The sequence below is a fragment of the Rana temporaria genome, chromosome 1 (genome assembly GCF_905171775.1).
Source record: "Rana temporaria chromosome 1, aRanTem1.1, whole genome shotgun sequence".
Taxonomy (NCBI): Eukaryota; Metazoa; Chordata; class Amphibia; order Anura; family Ranidae; genus Rana; species Rana temporaria.
In genome coordinates, this window is record NC_053489.1 from 470,528,709 (window position 1) to 470,549,994 (window position 21,286).

The 21,286-nt window shown below is 43.1% G+C and overlaps 1 protein-coding gene across 2 annotated transcripts in view; it reads right to left on the reverse strand.

Moving 5' to 3' along the window:
• Positions 1 to 21,286, reverse strand: part of LARP7 (La ribonucleoprotein 7, transcriptional regulator) — a 55,415-nt gene that overhangs the window by 17,300 nt on the left and 16,829 nt on the right. For both annotated transcript variants that reach the window (XM_040328996.1, XM_040329002.1), the window contains exons 6-8: positions 14,150 to 14,258; positions 9,567 to 9,926; positions 8,351 to 8,489 (exon numbers count right to left, since the gene is read on the reverse strand). In XM_040328996.1, the coding sequence (XP_040184930.1) occupies positions 8,351 to 8,489; positions 9,567 to 9,926; positions 14,150 to 14,258 (608 nt within the window). The remainder of the gene's footprint in view (positions 1 to 8,350; positions 8,490 to 9,566; positions 9,927 to 14,149; positions 14,259 to 21,286) is intronic.

Sequence of the window (21,286 nt, forward strand, 5' to 3'; positions counted from 1 at the left end):
TTTGGCCACTAGCAGGGTGCTTTTTACCCCCAAGAAGGGGTTAACAGCACCCGCATTGTGGCGCTTCTGAAGCGCTGCCCATTCATTCCAATGAACAGGGGCGGTGTAGGAGCGCTGTATACACTGCGCCAAAGATGCTGGACTTTTCCCCGCCTTTTCAGGCGCCATTTTAAGCGCTAAAACACCTAAAAACTGTCTTTTCGGTTTGTTTTTAACAATCGACTGAACTAATGGACTTTGAAATGAACAAACGAAACCACATACAATGTTAGAAATGTATTAATTCAGTCAAAATTCCCAAACTGCTCCCATATTGCTATTACATTGCCGACGTCATAAAATGAAAGTGTATGCTGTGACCATACATCTCCTTGAAGAGACTTCCAAGCATACAATGTGCTAAATATAAAAAAGGGAAAGGTCTGTTGATTGAAGGTCCAAAGCCGGCCAAAGACTGCTCAAATCTTGGCTGGTCCAGCAGAAACTGGCAGAGATTCGAACCAAGTACAGGCAGGCTGAATGTACCCAAGCTGATCGATCAACTTGAGTACACTCGGCCTGTCTGATTTTACATGTGATTATTGCCAGCAGCTGTTCTAGCGGCTAGCAATAATCACTGTGCTCCCCTGGCGGGTACGGCAGCTCCCCCCACCCCCAGGAAAACATAAATGGCTCTGCGGAAGGAATCCCCACATCAAACACAGACTATGTTGATGGGGAAATTGAGCGATCTTCTTTCCTGCAAGTTGTGGTGGCAGGAAAGAAAATGGCTCTCTTTATGGTCAGTTTAAATCCACCAGGCATGCTTGTATAAAGGGCAACAGCATGAGGTAAAACATGTCATAGAAAACATGTAGCCAAGTCCTGGTTTCTGAAAGCTTATAAAAAAGGAAAAAAGTTGCTTATAATCAATTGTGCTCGCCATATGAAGCCTTGTTACCATGGTATATATAATTTTTTTTTTTTTTTTTTTTTTTTTTTTTTAACATAAGGTAACAAGGCTTCACATGGCGAGCAAAACTGATTAAAAGCAACGTTTTCCTTTTTTATAAGCTTTCAGAAACCAGGCCTTGGCTACATGTTTATATTCTTCATTTCTATGGCCAGGGGTATCATTCCCCAGTACCTTGAACACTAGCAAAAAATACTAACATGTGAGTGTTTGATGTGCATGTTGGTGCATACCGTATTTTTCAGAAGCAATTTGTCCAACGTTTAGGCCAGGTTGCATTGGAAACCACCACATGCTATTTGCACAGGATTCACACCACATTTCTGTGCGCATGACATGCCTGTGCGATGGGATTTCAGCCATACATTTTGTATGGCTGAAATCGCATCTGCACCAAAATGACACAGGACCCGTTTTTTCTCCAGCACCTGAATTGCATCGCATAGATGTTCACAACCATGCAATGCAATTCTAGCAATCACACTGCGTTTTGCTATACGTTTCAAGGCGTCATGAAGATAAATTGACACCCTGAAACCGATATGGACATCCGCAGCAGATCGCATGGACGCCATGCAATTGCTTAGAGTGCGATGTCTGGAAACGCAGATAATCTTTTGGCGTTACCCGCATTGCATTAGTGTGAATGGAGACGTCGGGGCCAGTTCACAGCACATGCAGTCCAGTGTGTTTTTTTTACCTTCCACTGTTTATGATGCACATTGTATGGTTTCCAATGGCATAGTTCACACCAGTGTGGTCAGTTCCAGGACATTCCAGTTGCAGAGAAAAACAAAAAAAACAAAAAAAAGTAGAACATGCTGCATTTTTTCTGCACTGGACTGTACTGCAACGAGGTAAACTGCATCAAAAATGCACTGCAACCATTACAGTGGGGGGGGGGGGGGGGGGGGCAAGATAAAAAATAAAAAAAAAGCAATCTGGAATGCATTTGGAAACTAATCAAAACCACACTGGAACGGGGTCAAAAACATGCCCGCAGAAATGCAACCGGAATAGTTTTGGAGTGTGTTTTTGTGGTGTGAACCAGCCCTTAATGTTTAAACCCCCATTGCCCTGATGCCATTTAAAACCTCCATGCTTCCTGGCTCGTTCTATGAATGCCCGTATACCCCCGAATGGTCTTAAACAAGTTCTGGATCACCAATTTAAAGTAATGAAGCCACTGGGTCAGCATGCGACTAGCATTTTAATAATAATGGCAGCCATCAAACTTCCCTCAGCAGAAATTTTAGAAATGTGGTTTTAATTTATTTATTTTAGTTATTGTGCTATACTATCAGTCCGCTTGGATGCACTTAAAACAAGGAATTTAAAATAAGAAAATGGCCTCCGATAATACTTTTAAAAGTAAGAATTACCTCCAGCCAAACATTACATTTATCTATTGAGCTAAACCAAAACTAAAAAGTACTAGTCAGTCATTTTAGTTCATGGACACTTACTGGACAGCAGTACATTAAAACTACCAGGCACCTCATTTGTCTTCCACGTCTTCATTTCTGAGATGCCCCAAAAACCACATACAGGTTATTCATAGACTGGCCATTAGAAACAGTCAGAAAAAAAATGAAAAAAAAGTGTGTTATTTGGAAAAAAATATAATAAAAATGACTATATATATATATATATATATATATATATATATATATATATATATATATATATATATATATATATATATATATATATATACATACATATACACACACACACACACACACATACATACATACATACACACACACACACACATTAGGATTGCAATTTCCTTATCTGGTGGACTTTATATGCTTAAACATTTTTTTTCCTGCTGGATTCATTAGCATGGAATGCCAGCAGTCTGAATGGCACCAAAGTTCTAATTGTTTTTGGGGATTACAAAAGGTATGTGCAGTTGGTGCGCATCCTAACGACTTTTGGCTTTTGTATGTATACAATTAGTATGCGTCCACGGCCCATCCTGATTGCAACACAATGCCATTGCAGAGCTTTGATTAGCTCACTCCTGTGTATATTTGCCTCAGGAAAAGCTAATCAGGCCAACAGCAGGTTTCACCACTGCAGGTAGTTAGCATATGAAACACCCTAGAAAATAAGTAACCGGGTCATCTTCAGTCATCAGAAGAGTTTAGATTTCCTTTACTTAATCAAGATAAAAAAAAAAAAAAAAAAAAAAGGACAAATGGACACAAGAACCTCCCAAAAAAATTAACACACAACATATACATTACAATAACAAAAGAGCACAGACCACCCCTTTGGGATTAGTAAGCCAAAATGATAATAGGAAGGTATAAAGGGCATGGCAGAGAGGCGAGACAGAGGCAAGATGAGTAGCACAGGAGTGGAGTACAGCAGCCAGCAACCAAGGTGAGTGACCATTAGAACCAGATGACAACGGTATAGCTGCCTTCTGCCGTTTACAAACTGCATGCTTGTTACCTCTCAAACAGGCTAAGAGCAGGGATCTTCAAACTACAGCCCTCCAGCTGTTGTAGAACTACACATCCCATGAGGCATTGTACCACACTGACATTCACAGACATGACTAGGTATGATGGGAATTGTAGTTCCTGAACAACTGCAGGGCCGTAGTTTGAAGACCCATGGGCTAAGGCATAGGTATACTTATGCATATAGACTAAAAACATGAGATAGCAATGCCACTTATTTTATAGATATATAGAACAAAGAAAGCTGGAAACAAGGAGCCATTTCCTATAACAATCTGTAGGGCTTGGATTTTAATCCAGCTTTCTCTGCTTTGTATATGTAGGAATATTTTATAATCAGATTATATTTGGTCTACATACTTTGTGGCATAATTTACTTATTGAACACAAGCTTATTGCACACAAACCGGAATTTTAGAAAATTACGTTTTTTTTCTTTTTAATAATTTGTGTCCCAGCAGACACTTTCATCAAGTCACTCATGTACACATTCCTAGGCGTTACATTTAGTCCGATTTCTCCTCTTCTAGTGTATGAAGACTAATGAAAGCTGGCATAAATCTCCATTAGGCTTATCCTGTAAACCAAAATGTGCAAAGTTACAAAATAACTAAAATCTGATTGGCTGCTGTGTGATGCTCTGTGCCTAGCCTCATTTAGAATTATAATTCTCTTTCTCCCAGTAGGTTCCATGCTGAAAAAGATCAACAATGTGAAGGACTTTCTTTTACCTTAACATTGAAGTGCATTTCTGAGTTTTAAACAGCAAGTGCTTCAATGTTTTGGTGCAAGAGGGTTCTGCCCTTGCATAGATAACATACCCCCACCGTGAACCAGGGCACATCGCACAGAACAGCTGAGAGCAAACAGTGAAGATTTAATGGCACCAATACATTTATATTTATACTTGCCTGTACAGAATGTGTAATTAACGTTTGCCTTCCATGAAAAGTTATGCTTTAAATTAACATCTCAGAATGCACCGGCACTTTAACACTGGGGCACTTCCTGTGTCTTACAAAGAAGTAAGTGCTTCATTGTTTTAGATCTGGTGGGTTCAATCTCATCGAATAATTTAAAGCAAAACTCAAAAAAGGATGGAGATAATGGAATACATCTGGAACCCATGCGCTCTCCTATCACAGATAGCCTAAAGATGTCGCTGAATTGCCGCATGCAGCAACCATTGCCAATGTGCACCTCTGTGGGGTAAGAGCTGGAATTGCACTATAGCAATGGTGGTAGTTTGCAGTCTTTCAGCTGTCTAATCACACAAGTTGTAAGGATGATAATTACAGTACCATTCCCACAAGAATTTATTATTGACGGATGTGGGGCTCTGTGGTTAGTACCTCGGTCTTGGAATCCTTTGTTTGAATTGCATCCAAGACACTATGGACCTGCTTCACACCTGTGCAGTTTGCTTGTGGTCCCTTTTGTGGTGAATTCGGTGCACACTTGTTTTTTGATGCGTTTTATGTTTATGCTTTTTTGGGACAATCTGTTAGGCATATTAAAGAAACGCAAAACTCATCAAAAAAAGCACTACATGCGTTTTCTGAAGCTTTTCCATTGAAGTCTATTGACCCATAAATGCACTGTCTTGTGTTTAAAAAAAAAAAAAAAGTCCCTAACCCTTTTCAAAAGCAGAGGCTGAAAATAAATAGATGTGAATGTGTCCCTTAGGAAACCATCTTAAATGGACTGTAGTGCGTTTCTGCAAAAAGGACCAAACGCATAGCTGTGAACCAGGCCTGTCTGTATGAAGTCTGGGGGGGGGGGGGGGGGGCATTTTTAAACATTTGGAACAAGCAAATATACTGTAAAATCCTATAATACTACAACAATGATTAGGTAATGCAGCCTAAATTGTATGAAGAGTATGAAAATTAAACTGTAGTGTATGTAACAATTACTATATTGCCAGGGTTTACATGAGCATATGTACTATTGTACAGACACGCATGCATAAAGATTTCTCTATCCATGCTAAACAATAAAGTAATAAAACTGCTATGAAATACCTTTTGATCATATGTACAGGTACAAATAGTAAGCAGAAAAGTACAATTTATTTTGTATTTCAGATATTGCTTGATGGTCTGCAACTAAAAACCAACAACCCAAAAATCAATCTGTGCAGTCATTTACATAACTGAAAAAAAAGTCCTACAAACAAAATATCAATCTCCACCTAAAGTGTGCAAAATCTTCATACAGCTGCTGTGCACCAAGTGATTATAATGCTGCCTACCAAATCCTTAGACCCCACAATGCAGCTATAAATCAGCATTTAAAAGATGTAATCTTTTAAAGGCTTATTTAGACCTTAAGCGCAAGTTAAGCACAACACTGGATCACACAGTTCTTTCCATACATACAATAAAAATAAAGGTTGCAGGCTAAACAATTGAAGTGATTCCATGCCACCCAAAATTGAAAAAACAAATAGTGTAGTGCTACCCTCAACAAATTGGGTAGCGCTACACTAATTGTTGTTTGATAGTCTGCAACTAGACCAGTGTTTCTTGCAAATTTTCCTGTCTGTCTATCACAGGCAGATAAAGGGTAGATTTGCACCCCCACATAACCCATAGTCCATCTGATCCCCCGCACAGCCATGCAGGGAAGCAATCTACATTGTCCCATTGATCCCAGCTGGCCCCTCCTGTGCTTGTATGTGATATCACATGGGAAGGACAAGTGAGGAGGGCAGGAAGAATAAACACACCAGATACAATACAGCAGCTTTCCTGAGCCGCTTGGCATGAGGAAATTACTTATATACACTACATACTATAAACTTCACTATTGTGCTCTTGGCTTTCCAGGTCCCCAATGTACTGTGCTCTTCAGATCCCCCCCACCTGTGTATGCCTGATCCTCATATTATGCTTTGCTGCCCCCCTTTACTGTGGCCTTTTGTACACCCCCCCCTGTTCTGTTCTCTCCTGGACCCCTGTGCTCTGCCCTGCTGCCTCCCATGTTTTACCCCGCTATACTCTGTATACGCTAATCTCAAGTATGACCCAAAATTGAGCAGAAGTGCAGAAAAATCAAGCACAGGGAGATAATGTAAGTGTTAATATTTATTCAAATATTTAACGCTAGTTCTAAGAAAATTGTTGCTACATAAACAGCTCATTGATCATACCAATGTTCTGTGAGCTGTAGATATGAAAATTTCAGGGGTTTCCCAAGATCTCAAACATCTTTTTTTTTTAAATCAAAATAAAGAAAGTTTACAGTAAAATAAGAAAAATACCGTTCGTATACATGTAGGAACATCACAGAAAGTTCCATTAAGAACTTGAACACACAAATAGTGCATGCTATGGTGACAATTCAAGCTTTTTCCCCATGAGTTCCTCTAAAGTTAAAAAAGGACGAGAAACCCTGAACTAGACATAAGGAGAGGAACTCCTTATAGAATCCCCGATGGTGGCTGCCACACACACACACACAAATATTTCCCTCTGAGAATAACCTTCTGTAATGAATTTTTATATATATATGCGCAACCGATTTCTGATGAAGAAATCGTTATACCCCTCCATTTTTGTTCTACTCTTTCCCAGGCTGTCTGAACCCACTCAGTGAGTTTTAGGAGTGTTGAATACTGCTTACAGGAGTTTTGGGTGACATCTAGTGGCCAATGTAGGTACTACATGGCCGGATTACTATTTCACCAACTTCACAGATCACTCCTTGCGCTGAGGAAGTTAGCAAGTCTAGCTGAAAACGCAGAGTCAGCATTGAGAGGCCAGATGTAATGTGCTATAGAGACAGCTTCTAATAGCGATGGTATTGAGATCCTTGGAAAACTTTCAATTTCAATATTATTTCTTTTGGAATTATGATGGTACAATTTCTATAATAAAATGTATCTTATTCAACCATGGTTTTCTGCTAGGTAACCTTTGTAGGATTCCTTTTCCATAGTCTGTGTTGTGGTCACGTGGACTGCGCCATCTGAGTGCTCTCATATGGAGATTGTTTGAAACAGTGTATGTATGTATGTATGTATGTATGTATGTATGTATGTATGTATGTATGTATGTGTGACCTTTCAAAGTCTGTTTAAGCAGTTGATCCGGGCAGTTGATCCTAGACAGTCATGTCTTCCAACCCAATTACGTTTTCAGGTTTCAAGTTCATACTAAATTGCCATAAATTAAATTAGAACTTAATGCATAACTTTTTTTCCCCCTTCTTCATTTTGGATAGAGCAAGGAAGATTTATAACCCATGTAAAGTTTATTTTTGCCATCTATGACCCATCTCAGAGATAATCCCCTTCACTTCCTGTCCCGCAGCCAAAACAGTAAGTGAGAGGAAATCCCTGCAAAGTTAAGGAAATCCCTTAGGGACCTCCAGGTCACCAGAACTAGTGTCACCATTGAAATATTTCCCCTCTATTACCTTTCTGGGGACAACCCAAGTATTGGGATTTTCCTTACTTGCAATGATAAAAAGGTAAAACGGGACAAATAAGAGAGGCATATGGACAGCAATAAAAACTGACACGCATTCTAATCCCTCCGCACTCTAGCCAAAAACTATAAAAGTATTGCCTCTAGTTATACTTTAAATTCTGACTTGCTGCTATGGAGTATGGTCACATGATCAAGCCTTGCATTATATTGATGAATCAGACCCCAAGTAGCAATGACTGGCAACTCAAAAAAACTGTTCTACTATATCCAGGCCAGGAGAGCAGCAACTTGACCTGACCGCAGCATAAACCAATGACTGGTGTTACCATATTAGTGTGCACTGCTCACTGCATTATTTTTGTAGCAATCGTGGGATATCCCTTGCAGCAGTGGGAAATGTTAGACAAATTGCTTCTGCTGTGAGAACATACAAGCTATAGTTTGCATATTAAGCTGTTGGAGAAAAGATGATGTCTGGTACATACTTTGACAGGACTCTGAGCGGAATCACCTCTTCCCCAACTCTGTGTCGCTCCTTGTGTTTCTTTTTTCTTTTCCTTTTTACTTTCACAGCAGAGGTGTCTTTCTTGTCACTTGTGTCCTTTTCTTCTTCTGTAGAAACTTCTGATAAAATGCAAAAAGTCAGGTCAACAAGACTAGCCATGAAGACTTTGAGACATACCACACTATATATTACATATATATATACATACACACACACACACAGCTAAACATAAATGCCATCCACCTCACCCTGGCCAATCTATGAGTATACTATTAGCAGCAGAAGAGGAGTATGTTGGTTTGTGGTCACTGCCTATTTAGTTACACCAGGTGCAGAGCTGTGGGGAACACCCTTCCAAACTTAACAGCACTGACTTAAATTAAATAACTCCTTGCTCTCAGACAGCTTAAGCACTGAGGTGACTGGATTCTTGCGCCAAACAGAGCAGCATCAGAGAAGGAAGAAGGGGAGTGGCATCATACATTAACTTAGACCGGGCATATATGGAGCAAATTTCTTTCCTGCAACCGTCCCCCCCCAGAAGATTGTTGCTAGCAGACTAAAACAGACGCTGGCAATAATCACATGTAAAATCCGGCAGGCTGGTTGTACCCAATTTAATTAATCGATAGACTTGGGTACATTCAGCCTGCTCATACATGGTTCTAATCTAGTCTTGTTTCTGCTGAACTGGCTGAGTTTAAAACGTTTTTTAAGTCAGCAGCTACAAATACTGCAGCTGACTTTTAAAATATGGACACTTACCTGTCCAGGGCATGCGCAATGCCGACACCCTGAAGCGATCTGTCCCTCGGCTCTCCGATGCTGCCGCCGCCATCTTCGGTAAGGGAATCAGGAAGGTATCTGCTCCCCCCCTGAAAGGTGCCAAACGATTCCGAAAAGCGGAAGTTTTCCATTTTTGGGTGGAACTCCACCTTAAGCAGAATTTTAACTAGTACACAACACATTTGCAATGCAAGTACCATTTTCAGAAAATATCTCCACAATTCTCTCATTGCAGCATTCCATTGTGTTAACATTTGAGTACAGGTCCACTTAATGCGTTATTGTGGATAAGTAACACCCAAGTGGAAATGGACCTCTAAATGCTTATTCTCTTACTTACAGCTAGGGAAAGATCTGTGACAAACATAAAGAACTCTGTGTACTTACAAAAGAGCAATACAATGTATTACCTTTGCAGTCCAGAAGGTCTCGGGAAGACTTTGAATCAACAGATCCAGAATGCATTTTCCTTTGCTTCGAAAAGGAGGAGTCGTGTTCTTCTGAGCTGCTCTCTGTATGTTTTCTTTTGGATGGTCTAACCTCATCAGACTGGTCAGAACTCTCGGCTCTATCTCTCTTCTTCTTTTTCTTTTCCCTTCTTGAAGACGGTTTATTGGTATCGGACGATTCAGCCACTGAACTTTCTGACACACTGCGATGCCTCTTAGGTTTTTCCTCCTTTGAAGGTGCATCAATATTTTCCTCCTCTGGTTTTTCCTCGCTCTCTTTTCTGCTCTTTGACTTTTTCTTTTTCTTCTTCTTTTTCTCTTCTAGGAAACAGAGTAAGGCATTAGAATAATGACATGGTTCAGCAGAACAATTCCAGCATTAAACACATTAATGTATAAGCACAGTGTATTAGTGGCTAGTACTTCTGCTTTGTAGCACTGGGGTTTTCAGTTCAAATCCTACCCAGGGCACTCTCTGCATGTAGCTTGCATGTTCTCTCTTGCCTGTGCGAGATTCTTTTGGGTACCCTAGTTACCTCCAAATTCCAAATACACACTGGTAGGTTAATTTGCTTATGTGCAAAGTGGCTCTACTATGCAAGTGTGCATGTGTGATAGGGATAGGGACCCTTTGTGGGGGCTTTTTGATGTGAACAGTATGTGTAAACTGTAGATACATTATAAACACCTGTAAAAAAAAAAAAAAGTTTGAGTACCATACACTTGTCTTAACATTTTCATCATCAGGCCCCTTCCACACGGCACAGATCTGTTGCAGCAGTCCGCCAGCTCAGCGAGAGATCTCCCTGTTGATCTCCGCTGAGCTGGCGGATGACACACTCTGCTCACCAAGCAGGGGAGGGGCTTATTGAGCGCCGCTGCTGGCTATGGAGAGATCGGAGGAAAACGGATATCAAGTCCGTTTTCATCAGATCTCATCCGATAGGACGGATGACGAATCGCCATACATCCGATTTTAGCAGATCGGATGTTAGCGGACATAGTCACCGCTGACATCCAACGTTCTTGGTTCGCCAAATTTTTTTTACCATCCTGCAAGCGCACTGCTACAGTGTGAAAGCCCTCAGGCTTTCACACTGGAGTGGGAGGAGAAGGGTCTTTTAGGGTGCTTTGCAGGCACTATTTTTAGCGCTATAGCGCCTCAATGTGAAAGTAGCCCAACAGAGGCTGAAACTTTTTCTTACACAATAAAGTGTAGCGTCAGAGAAGATATTGCAGTATAAGAATATCTCTGGACTTTAGGGTACTTTTACATTGGGGCAGGTCGTTGGCAGTATAGCTTTACCGTTGCTTTAGCAGCGCTTTCCGGCCTGCTATAAGGGCGCTTTTAACCCCTGCCAGCAGGCAATGAAGGGGTTAATAGTGCCCGCAAAAGCGCTTTACAGGCGCTGCCCATTGATCTCAATAGGCAGGGGCGCTTTAGGAGCGGTGTCAGATGCTGCTTGCATGACTTTTTTTTTTTTTAAACATCCCTCCAGTGTCAGGGGAGGCACTTTACAGGTGCTATTTTTTAGCACTAAAACGCCTGTAATGTGCCTCAGTGTGAAAGTAGCCTTAAAGCCGGCAATACAATTCTTTTTCCAAAAGAAAAATGCTAGATTCTCCCATGAACACAGACCGTGTTGATTGCGGGAAGCCCTCCTGCCGGGCCATTGTCTTCTCTTGTCGGTGCTAGTAATAATCGCAGGCAAAACCCAGCATGCTGGTTGTACCCCAAGTTGCTCAACCCATCAACCTGATCAATTCAGCCTGCCCATTCATGGTTTGAATCTTGGCCGGTTCAGCAGGACTCGAGCCGTGTATGTCCTGCCAAAGGAAGTTGCCTTACTAGGATGGATAATTAAGAGGGTAAGTGAGCAGCTGAAATGATAGCACATTTCTTCCCAGCACTTCTCACAAAACCAAGAGCATGCTGTAATGTCATCTCTGTTAAGGGAAATAATAGGGAGCTATAGGCAGATAGTTTATTAGCAGGGCGGGGGGGACAGGACAGGCAGTACACCTGTAAGGGGCCCAGAAGTCCCCGGATGGCACCCCCCCACCACCCCTTTTGCCTTTTGTTTTAATATATATTTTATATTATAAAACACACACTAAATTTATATATATAATATTTTTTTCTTTATATATAAAATATATATATATATTTATTTCCTTTTCTTTGTAAGGGGCCCCTTTTTTTGTTCTTCTTCAGGACCCAAAGCCCTCCGACCTCAATCCGCGGCAGCTCCCCCGCTTCTCAATTTGAGGTGGCAACAACCCCCTCCCCCCCCCGGTTCTCTGCTCCAGGGGCCCCATAATTGCTGATGGCGGCCCTGTAGCAGGGGTTATATGAACAAATACCTAGATTTTCAGGCATGTGAACAATGATGGAGGGAACCATGCACAGTATTTTCTCCAAGGAAATTAGTGTTTCCTTACATTTCATCAGCCCATCCAAGAAATACAAAGTGGCATTAAACCAAAAATGTAACATGTTGCAGCTTACCAATCATTAGATGAGGTGGCTGCATGTTTTATTTTTTAGGCCCCTCTGATTTTCATCTGATGATCAGGGCGCCTACACCCTGGATGAGTGTTCAATGCACTAGCTGCTAGCAAATTTGGTTACACTAACAAACTGAAGCCAAACTCCAGCAAATACTTTATAAAAAGTTACACACCGGAAGTTACGTCAACGCGTATCGGCCCTCCTCCAGGGCGTCATGAAAAGGACAAATCCTTTGATGACGCCCTGGAGGGGCGATACGCGTTGACGTAACTTCCGGTTTGCGGCAAGCAGCGATGCAATTTCCACCCCCGTGGAACGCACGCCATACAGCGGGGATCTCGGATGTTTTTTCTGAAGCCTGTCTTTGCCAAAAATCCTGTAAGTGGCGCCTAAATGTGTGTAATAACTAATGTTTAGCAGAGTTTCACTATGCGTTTTCTCTGTTTTTTATGGCGTGTGGTATATCCTTCCTGCCATTAAAATATTTTCTTGGAAAGAGCCTACACGAGAAACCACTGTACACATCCCCAGATCTTTAGATTACTGCTTTAATTGATCCAAGACTGCAAAGCTGAGGATCCATTCATTTTGGTGAGTGGGGTCACCGAAGGGGGAATCACTTTATTTCTGTGGAAGCACCGGAGTAATTTTTCACTGATCATTGAAGCACTTAAAAATTTCTACAAAATTATATTGTTGTTTTTGTCATGAATATATTGATGCAATAAGCAATTCATACCAGGATATGTACTATTTGATATAGGCTGCTAGCGCTGCTCCATATTCTTTTATCACATATAAAAGGGGTTGTAAGGGTAAAACATTTTTTTCCTAAATAGCTTCCTTTACCTTAGTGAAAGTCCTCCTTCAATTTTGCTTTTAAATGTCCTTATTTCTTCTGAGAAATTCTCACCTCCTGTTCTTCTGTCTGCAACTCCACACAGTAATGCAAGGCTTTCTCCCTGGTGTGGAGTGTCGTGCTCGACCCCTTCCTTGGACTACAGGAGAGTCAGGACGCCTACTAACACAGAGCTCCTTTCTCTATCTGTAACATAGAGAGTGTCCCGACTCTCCTGTAATCCAAGGGAGGGGGCGAACACGACACTCCACACCAGGGAGAAAGCCTTGCATTACTGTGTGGAGTTACAGACAGAAGAACAGGAAGTGAGGATTTCTCAGAAGAAATAAGGACATTTAAAAGCAAAAATTGAAGGATGAGGTAAGTGAAGGAGGACTGCACTAAGGTAAAGGAAGCCATTTAGGGGAAATAAAAAAAAAGGTACCTTTACAACCCCTTTAAGGTTGTAGCACCTTTTGAGCAGCAGCTGCAGTCTTATGTATACCATTTGAACTTTAGCGCGGGTTTTAAAATAAGATTTAGTGTTCACACACTGCCCAGTAAAATATATTTAATAGGTAAGGAGGGCATACAACCCATAACGAGCGTCTGATGGTGTCAGATCAACTGCTGGAGCTTCGGTACCAATAACTTAGCAAGGAATCCCCAGGCAATATTGGCCTGACCTGAACAGCAAAGTCCTGTGGTAATAGGATGCCACTGACTGCAGGTCTGTCAGAGAGATCACTAGTATAAAACTGGGAAAAGTCAAATCTTCTGGAGGACACTAGCAAAAATTGAGGCATGACGGTTGTGGGCGGGGTTACCCTGTGCTGTCAACAGGGGGACAATTTAACCGTGTGCAGGATAACAAACTGCAGCTTACCAGTACTTAGCTGCGTCACCAGCATTCATTTTCTTTTTATCCCCTAGTTTCATCTGGTGATCCTGCAGGATCACTTTCTGTTCCAGGGTCAATATTCTCACTCACTGCATGAACGTATGTAGAAGCAGAACTGTCACCTCCTAGGACAGGAAGTATATTAGGACTACATAACACCATCACCTCCTCATACCATGGGTAAGGCGGTTGTTCTTTAGCTCGAAGCGAGAATTGGGAACAATGCTAACTCTATAAACAAACAAGAGATGACCAACACAACACACACACACACACAAAGACTGAGCTCATACCAAGCTCCCGAGATTCTGAGACTCTTAACTCCGGAACGTACTTGCTCTTTACAGTCTTGGGGAAAATCCCAGCCTTCCTTGGTGCTTCCTCTGGAGGATTATTCAAGTCCTAAAAAAAAAAATTAAAATATATAGGGGGAAAAAAAAAGGATCAGGAAAATAGCGGACGACCTGTGAGGTGAAATACATCTGCTGACATAATGTTTATTATTAGAAAGCTTTCAAATGGAAATTCCCTTTGTAACATTTACCTGAAATAAACCACACCAACTTGAGAGTAGACTACGATTTAATTCCTTAACACTTCAATACCCGCCCATTGTCATTTGACGTCCACAGATGGGATCTCCCATCCTGGGTGGACGTCAAATGACATCCTGGGCTTTGCGGGTGGATATCTGAATGATGCCTGCAGCTAGAGGCATTATCCAGATATCCTTTTGTTCTGCCAGCGATTCTGCGCAGCATAAGAACGATCATAGCGGCGGTTCCGCCGCTAGATCGTTCTTACAGGCGGCGGGAAGGGACATCCCCCCCCTCCCGCCGCCATCCAGTGCTTCTCCGGGCTCTCCCGTGCCATCGGGGGCCCGGAGAAAGAATCGTCCGGCGCTCGCAGGAAGCATAGAGATGACTGGTGACCAGATGGTCACCAGTCATCTCTATGACCGTCGGAGGACCCGGGCGCGATGTGATGACGTCACGCCCGGGTCCCCGTAAGTAAACAAAGCCGCGATTGCGGCTAGTAAGCAACAATATTCATGAGATCGGTGAATTTTTTTTCACCGATCTCATGGTTTCCAGCCTGGAGGAGAGATGCAGGGTCTTATTGACCCCGCATCTCTCCATAAAGAGGACCTGTCACACACATTCCTATTACAAGGGATGTTTACATTCCTTGTAATAGGAATAAAAGTAAAAAAAAAAAAAAAAAAAAATTAGAAAAGTGTAAAAAAAGAAAAAAATATAAGTAAAAAAATAAATAAAAGAATAAAAAATAAAATTAAAACGCCCCTGTCCCCGGTAGCTCGCGCGCAGTAGCGAACGCACACGCAAGTCCCGCCGACATATGTGAACGCCGTTTAAACCACATATGTGAGGTATCGCCGCGTGCGTTAGAGTGCCAGCAACAAATCTAGAACTCCTCTGTAAATCTAAACTGTTAAAGGGGTTGTAAAGACAAAAATATTTTCCTCTTAAATTAAAGTCTGACAGTAGCTGATAAAGTAAAAAGTAATGTTTTTCATTATAACTAGTTTGATACCTGTTGAAATAGAGTGTTTTTTTATTCACCTTGTCACTCCTGAATAATTCTCACTGACTTCCTGGTTTGCGGTGCGCATTCATTCTTGCTACATCACGGCCTAATGGGAACTACAGTTCCCATTAGGCTTAGCCTCCATGCCTTTTAGGGATAAGAGAGCATCTTCACGCAGGGCTGTAGTCCTAGGGAGGGGGTGAGCACATTCTGCTTTCCACCATGCAAAACGGCTCAGATGCTGGTGGAAAGCAAGAAGAGGAGAGACAGGAAATGGCATTTTCAAACCTGGATTACTGTATTTCGGAGGTCAAAAGGAAAAACGAGTTAAGTGATATGTAAATGCTCTAGCTTACAGCAATCAATTGATCTAATAAAAAACGAACCTTTAGTGTTCCTTTAACCTGTAAAAAAAAATTTAAGCGTTGCCTATGGAGATTTTTAAGTACCGAAGTTTGGCGCCATTCCATGAGTATGCGCAATTTTAAAGCGTGACATGTTGGGTATCCATTTACTCGGTGTAACGTAATCTTTCACATTAAAACAAAAAAATTGGGCTTACTTTACTGTTTTGTTATTTTTTTAATTTATGAAACATTTTTTTTCCAAAAAAAGGGCGTTTGAAAAATTATTGCGCGAATACCGTGCAAGATAAAACGTTGCAATGACCGTCGTTTTATTCCCTAGGGTGTCTGCTAAAAAAACATATAATATTTGGGGGTTCTGCGTAATTTTCTAGCAAAAGAATAATGATTTTTACATGTAGGAGAGAAGTGCCAGAATAGGCCCGGTAATGAGGTGTGTATAAAAGCCCTGTATTGAAGTGGTTAACCTGGACAAAATTAGGTGCCATTTCTTTTTTTTAAAAAAATTTCCCCCCCGCAAACATACAAAACGTCAAGATGTCATACACGTATACAAAAGTATATAAAACAAGCATTCTAAATGTAACATCATAATATGCAATAAAGTAATACATAAAGGACTAGCTTTAAATCATTGCCAATAACCGTATGAGTTACACGATTCAGACTGGAATTTCAGAACGTAGACGGATGTATAACTGAGTGTATGCACAACATATACAGTATCTCACAGTACACCACTTACATTTTTGTAAATTTTAAAGGTACAATTTTAAATATACCTTTTCATGTGGTAACACTGAAGAAATTACACTTTGCTACAATGTAGAACTCTGTGGTGTCAAGTGACTCGTTAGTGTTACAAGGCCTCATGTGTGAATGGGGAGCAGGTGTGAAAGTTATCACTCTTGTTAAATGGTCACTGGAAGTTCAACATGGCACCTCATGGCAAAGAACTGAAAAAAAAAAAAAAATGATTGTTGCTCTACATAAAGAGACTAGGCTATAAGAAGATTGCCAAGGCCCCGAAACGGAGCCGTAGCACGGTGGCCAAGACCATACAGCAGGTTCCACTCAGAACAGGCCTTGCCATGGTCAACCAAAGAAGTTGAGTGCATGTGCTCAGCGTCATATCCAGAGGTTGTCTTTGGGAAATAGACGTACTGTATGAGTGCTGCCAGCATTGCTACAGAGGTTGAAGGGGTGTCAGCCTGTCAGTGCTCACACCATACATTGCACACCGCATCAAATTGGTCTGAAAGGCTGTCGTCCCAGAAGGAAGCCTCTTCTAAAGATGCACAAGAAGGAAGCCTCTTCTAAAGATGCACAATAAAGTCTGCAAACAGTTTGCTGAAGACAAGCACACTAAGGACACTGATTACTGGAACCATGTCCTGTGGTCTAATAAAACCCAACATAAACTTATTTGGTTCAGACGGTGTCAAGCGTGTGTGGCGGCAACCACGTGAGGAGTAAAAGGCAAGTGTGTCTTGCCTACAGTCAAGCATGGTGGTGGGAGTATCATGGTCTGGGGCTGCATCAGTGCTGCCAGCACTGGGGGAACCATGAATGCCAACATGTACTGTGACATACTGAAGCAGAGCATGATCCCCTCCCTTCGGAGACTGGGTCCCATGGCATTAATCCAACATGATAACGACCCCAAACACGTCCAAGACGACCACTGCCTTGCGAAAGAAGCTGTAAAGGTGATGGACTGGCCAAGCATGTCTCCAGACCTAAACCTGATTAACCACTTGCCGCCCGCCAATGACATATTGACGTCGGCAAAGTGGTTGTAGAATCCTGACAGGATGTCATATGACGTCCTCAGGATTCTGAGCCGCTGCGCGCCCCCGGGGGCGCGCATCGCGGCGATCGTTGTTGCAGGGTGTCAGTCTGACACCACGCAACACCGATCTCGGTAAAGAGTCTCTTTACCACGTGATCAGCCGTGTCCAACCACGGCTGATCACGATGTAAACAGGAAGAGCCGTTGATGGCTCTTCCTCACTCGCGTCTGACAGAGGCGAGTAGAGGAGAGTAGAGGAGAGCCGTTAGGCGGCTCTCCTGACAGGGGGGGGGGTCGCGCAGTGTCCATCAGTGCCGCCGCGCAGTGTCCATCAGTGCCGCCCCACAGTGTCCATCAGTGCCGCCCCACAGTGTCCATCAGTGCCGCCCCACAGTGTCCATCAGTGCCGCCCCACAGTGTCCATCAGTGCCGCCCCACAGTGTCCATCAGTGCCGCCCCACAGTGTCCATCAGTGCCGCCCCACAGTGTCCATCAGTGCCGCCCCACAGTGTCCATCAGTGCCGCCCCACAGTGTCCATCAGTGCCGCCCCACAGTGTCCATCAGTGCCGCCCCACAGTGTCCATCAGTGCCGCCCCACAGTGTCCATCAGTGCCGCCCCACAGTGTCCATCAGTGCCGCCCCACAGTGTCCATCAGTGCCGCCCCACAGTGTCCATCAGTGCCGCCCCACAGTGTCCATCAGTGCCGCCCCACAGTGTCCATCAGTGCCGCCCCACAGTGTCCATCAGTGCCGCCCCACAGTGTCCATCAGTGCCGCCCCACAGTGTCCATCAGTGCCGCCCCACAGTGTCCATCAGTGCCACCTATAAGTATCCATCAGTGCCACCTATAAGTATCCATCAGTGCCGCCCATCAGTGCCGCCTCATTTGTGCCCGTCAGTACTACCTCATCGATGTCCATCAGTGCCATCTCATCAGTGCCGCCATATCAGTGCCCGTAATTGAAAGAGAAAACGTACTTATTTACAAAAAAATTAACAGAAATAAATAAAAATTTAATTTTTTTTCAAAATGTCAGTCTTTTTTTAGTTGTTGCGCAAAAAAAAAAAAAAAAAAGAATTTGCAGAGGTGATCAAATACCACCAAAAGAAAGCTCTATTTGTGGGGAAAAAAGGACGCCAATTTTGTTTGGCTACAGTGTAGCATGACCGCGCAATTGCCATTCAAAGTGCGACAGTGCTGAAAGCTGAAAATTGGCTTGGGCGGGAAGGTGCGCAAGTGCCTGGTATGGAAGTGGTTAAGCATCTGTGGGGCATTCTGAAAAAGACAGTGGAGGAGCACAAGGTCTCTAACATCCACCAGCTCTGATTTAGTCGGAGGAGTGGAAGAGGAATCCAGTGGCAACCTGTGAAGCTCTGGTGAACTCCATGCACAAGAAGGTTAAGGAAGTGCTGGAAAACAATGGTGGCCACACTAAATATTGACACTTTGGGCCCAATTTAGTTTAGGAGTGTACTCGCTTGTGTCCAGTGGCTTAGACATTAATGGCTGTGTGAGTTATTTTGAGGGCACAGCACATATACACTGTTATACAAGCAGTACCCTCGCTACTTTACATTGTAGCAAAGTGTCATTTCTTCAGTGCGGTCACATGAAAAGATATAACAAAATATTTACAAAAAATAGGATGGGTGTATTCACTTGTGTGAGATACTGTACGTGTGCCTCCATCTATACTCTTCTCTTATCCCTGTTCCCCCCCAAGAAAAAAAAAAATAGAGTTACGTACCGGTAACGTCTTTTCCAGTAGTCTTTCAGGACAGCCCACAATTGAGAGATACTCCTCCTCTTCCTCTAGGAAACACTGCGCCAGCCCATAAATTTCTCACTCCCCCTGCCAGACCTCAGTATTTATACGAGCACCTCCGGTCAGCTGGGGAGACACAAGAACATGTTAATAACATACAATTACATATCAACATCATGTCCTGGTCTTGAAATCAGACTTCCTCTATTCGGGTGGGTACCCAGGGCTGTCCTGAAAGACTACTGGAAAAGACGTTACCGGTACGTAACTATTTTTCCCCTCCCGTCTTTCAGGACAGCCCACAATTGAGAGGATAACCGAGAACTTACCAACTAGGGTGGGACTATGGCTTGCAAAACCTTTCGTCCAAAGGCTTGCTCACCTGCCGAAACCAGGTCCACCCTGTAGTGTTTAACGAAGGTGGTGTAGCTGGACCATGTTGCTGCTTTGCAAATCTGTTCCGGCGTTGCTCCTGCTCTTTCTGCTTGAGAGGTTGCCAGCGCTCGAGTGGAGTGTGCTTTAATTCCTGTAGGAATATCCCTACCAGCCAAAGTGTATGCTTGCTCAATGCTTAGTCTTAGCCACCTGGCAATAGTGCGCCTGGATGCTTTGCATCCCTTCCTGGTTCCAGAAAATAAAACAAATAGTGAGTCTGACCGTCTAAACGGTTTAGTCACCTCTAAATAATGTAGGATACTTCTCCTAACATCTAACGTACTGAAACGTCCTTCCCTTTCCCCCGAAGGGTTGGAACAAAAAGAGGGTAAAACTATATCTTGACTCCTGTGAAACTTTGAAGTCACTTTAGGAAGAAAGGCTGGATCGGTCTTGAAAACGACCCGATCCGGGAAAATAACACAAAAAGGGGGTCTGATCGATAGGAGGGTCAGCGAGCTAGAAGCTCTAGCAGTGGTCACTGCAACCAAAAAAGCTGTTTTTAAGGTTAAATCCCTTAGAGAACAATTATCTAAGGGCTCAAAGGGAGTACCCGTTAGGGTACGTAATACCAGAGACAGGTCCCAACTGGGGAAGGGTGGCCCTCGAGCTGGTCTCTGTCTGGATAGTGCTTTAAAGAACCTGACTATCCAGGGACTGGTGGCCAGAGGTTTTTCTAAATACACCGTAAGTGCCGAAACCTGCCCTTTAAGGGTGCTAACCGAAAGACCCTTATCTGCCCCACACTGAAGAAATTCTAAGACAGCCGTGGGGCTCTGTACAGAACAGGGGCAATTTACACACCATTCGTTGAAACGAAGCCAAACCTTCTTGTAAATTTTGCGGGTCTCCTTTTTTCTACTATTAAGGAGGGTGGCAATTAAACCTTCGGAAAATCCCTTGGATCTTAGTATGGCTTCCTCAGTAGCCACGCTGCTAGCCTCCACCTGTGGACTTGTGGACATAGGACTGGGCCCTGTGATAGAAGATCCTCCCGCTGAGGTAGAAATAAGGGTGGTTCTGCCGCTAATTGTTTGAGGACTGAGAACCAAGCCCTCTTGGGCCAGTAAGGAGCTACCAGGACTAGAGAGGTGTGCTCTAATTGGAATTTTCTCAGTACTGCTGGAAGAAGTACCGGAGGTGGGAATGCATAGCATCTTCCGAACTTCCAGCTTTGGGACAGGGCATCCACTCCCCTTGCTCCTTCTCCCTTGTTCAGGGAGAAGAAACAGGGGGCCTTCGCATTTTCTCTTGAGGCGAAGAGGTCCACCTCCAGAGTTCCCCATCTCTTGTTCAGGAGCTGAAAGACCTCCTGGTTGAGGGTCCACTCGCCCTCCCTCAGCTGCCTCCGACTGAGGAAGTCTGCTGTTACGTTTCTTTCTCCTCTCAGAAAGACCGCCGAAAGGGAGAGGGTGTGGATCTCGGCCCAGCCCAGAATCTCTGCTGTCAGGACCGAAAAACTTTCGCTTTCGTGCCGCCCTGCTTGTTTAAATAGGCTACGGCCGATGAATTGTCCGATCTC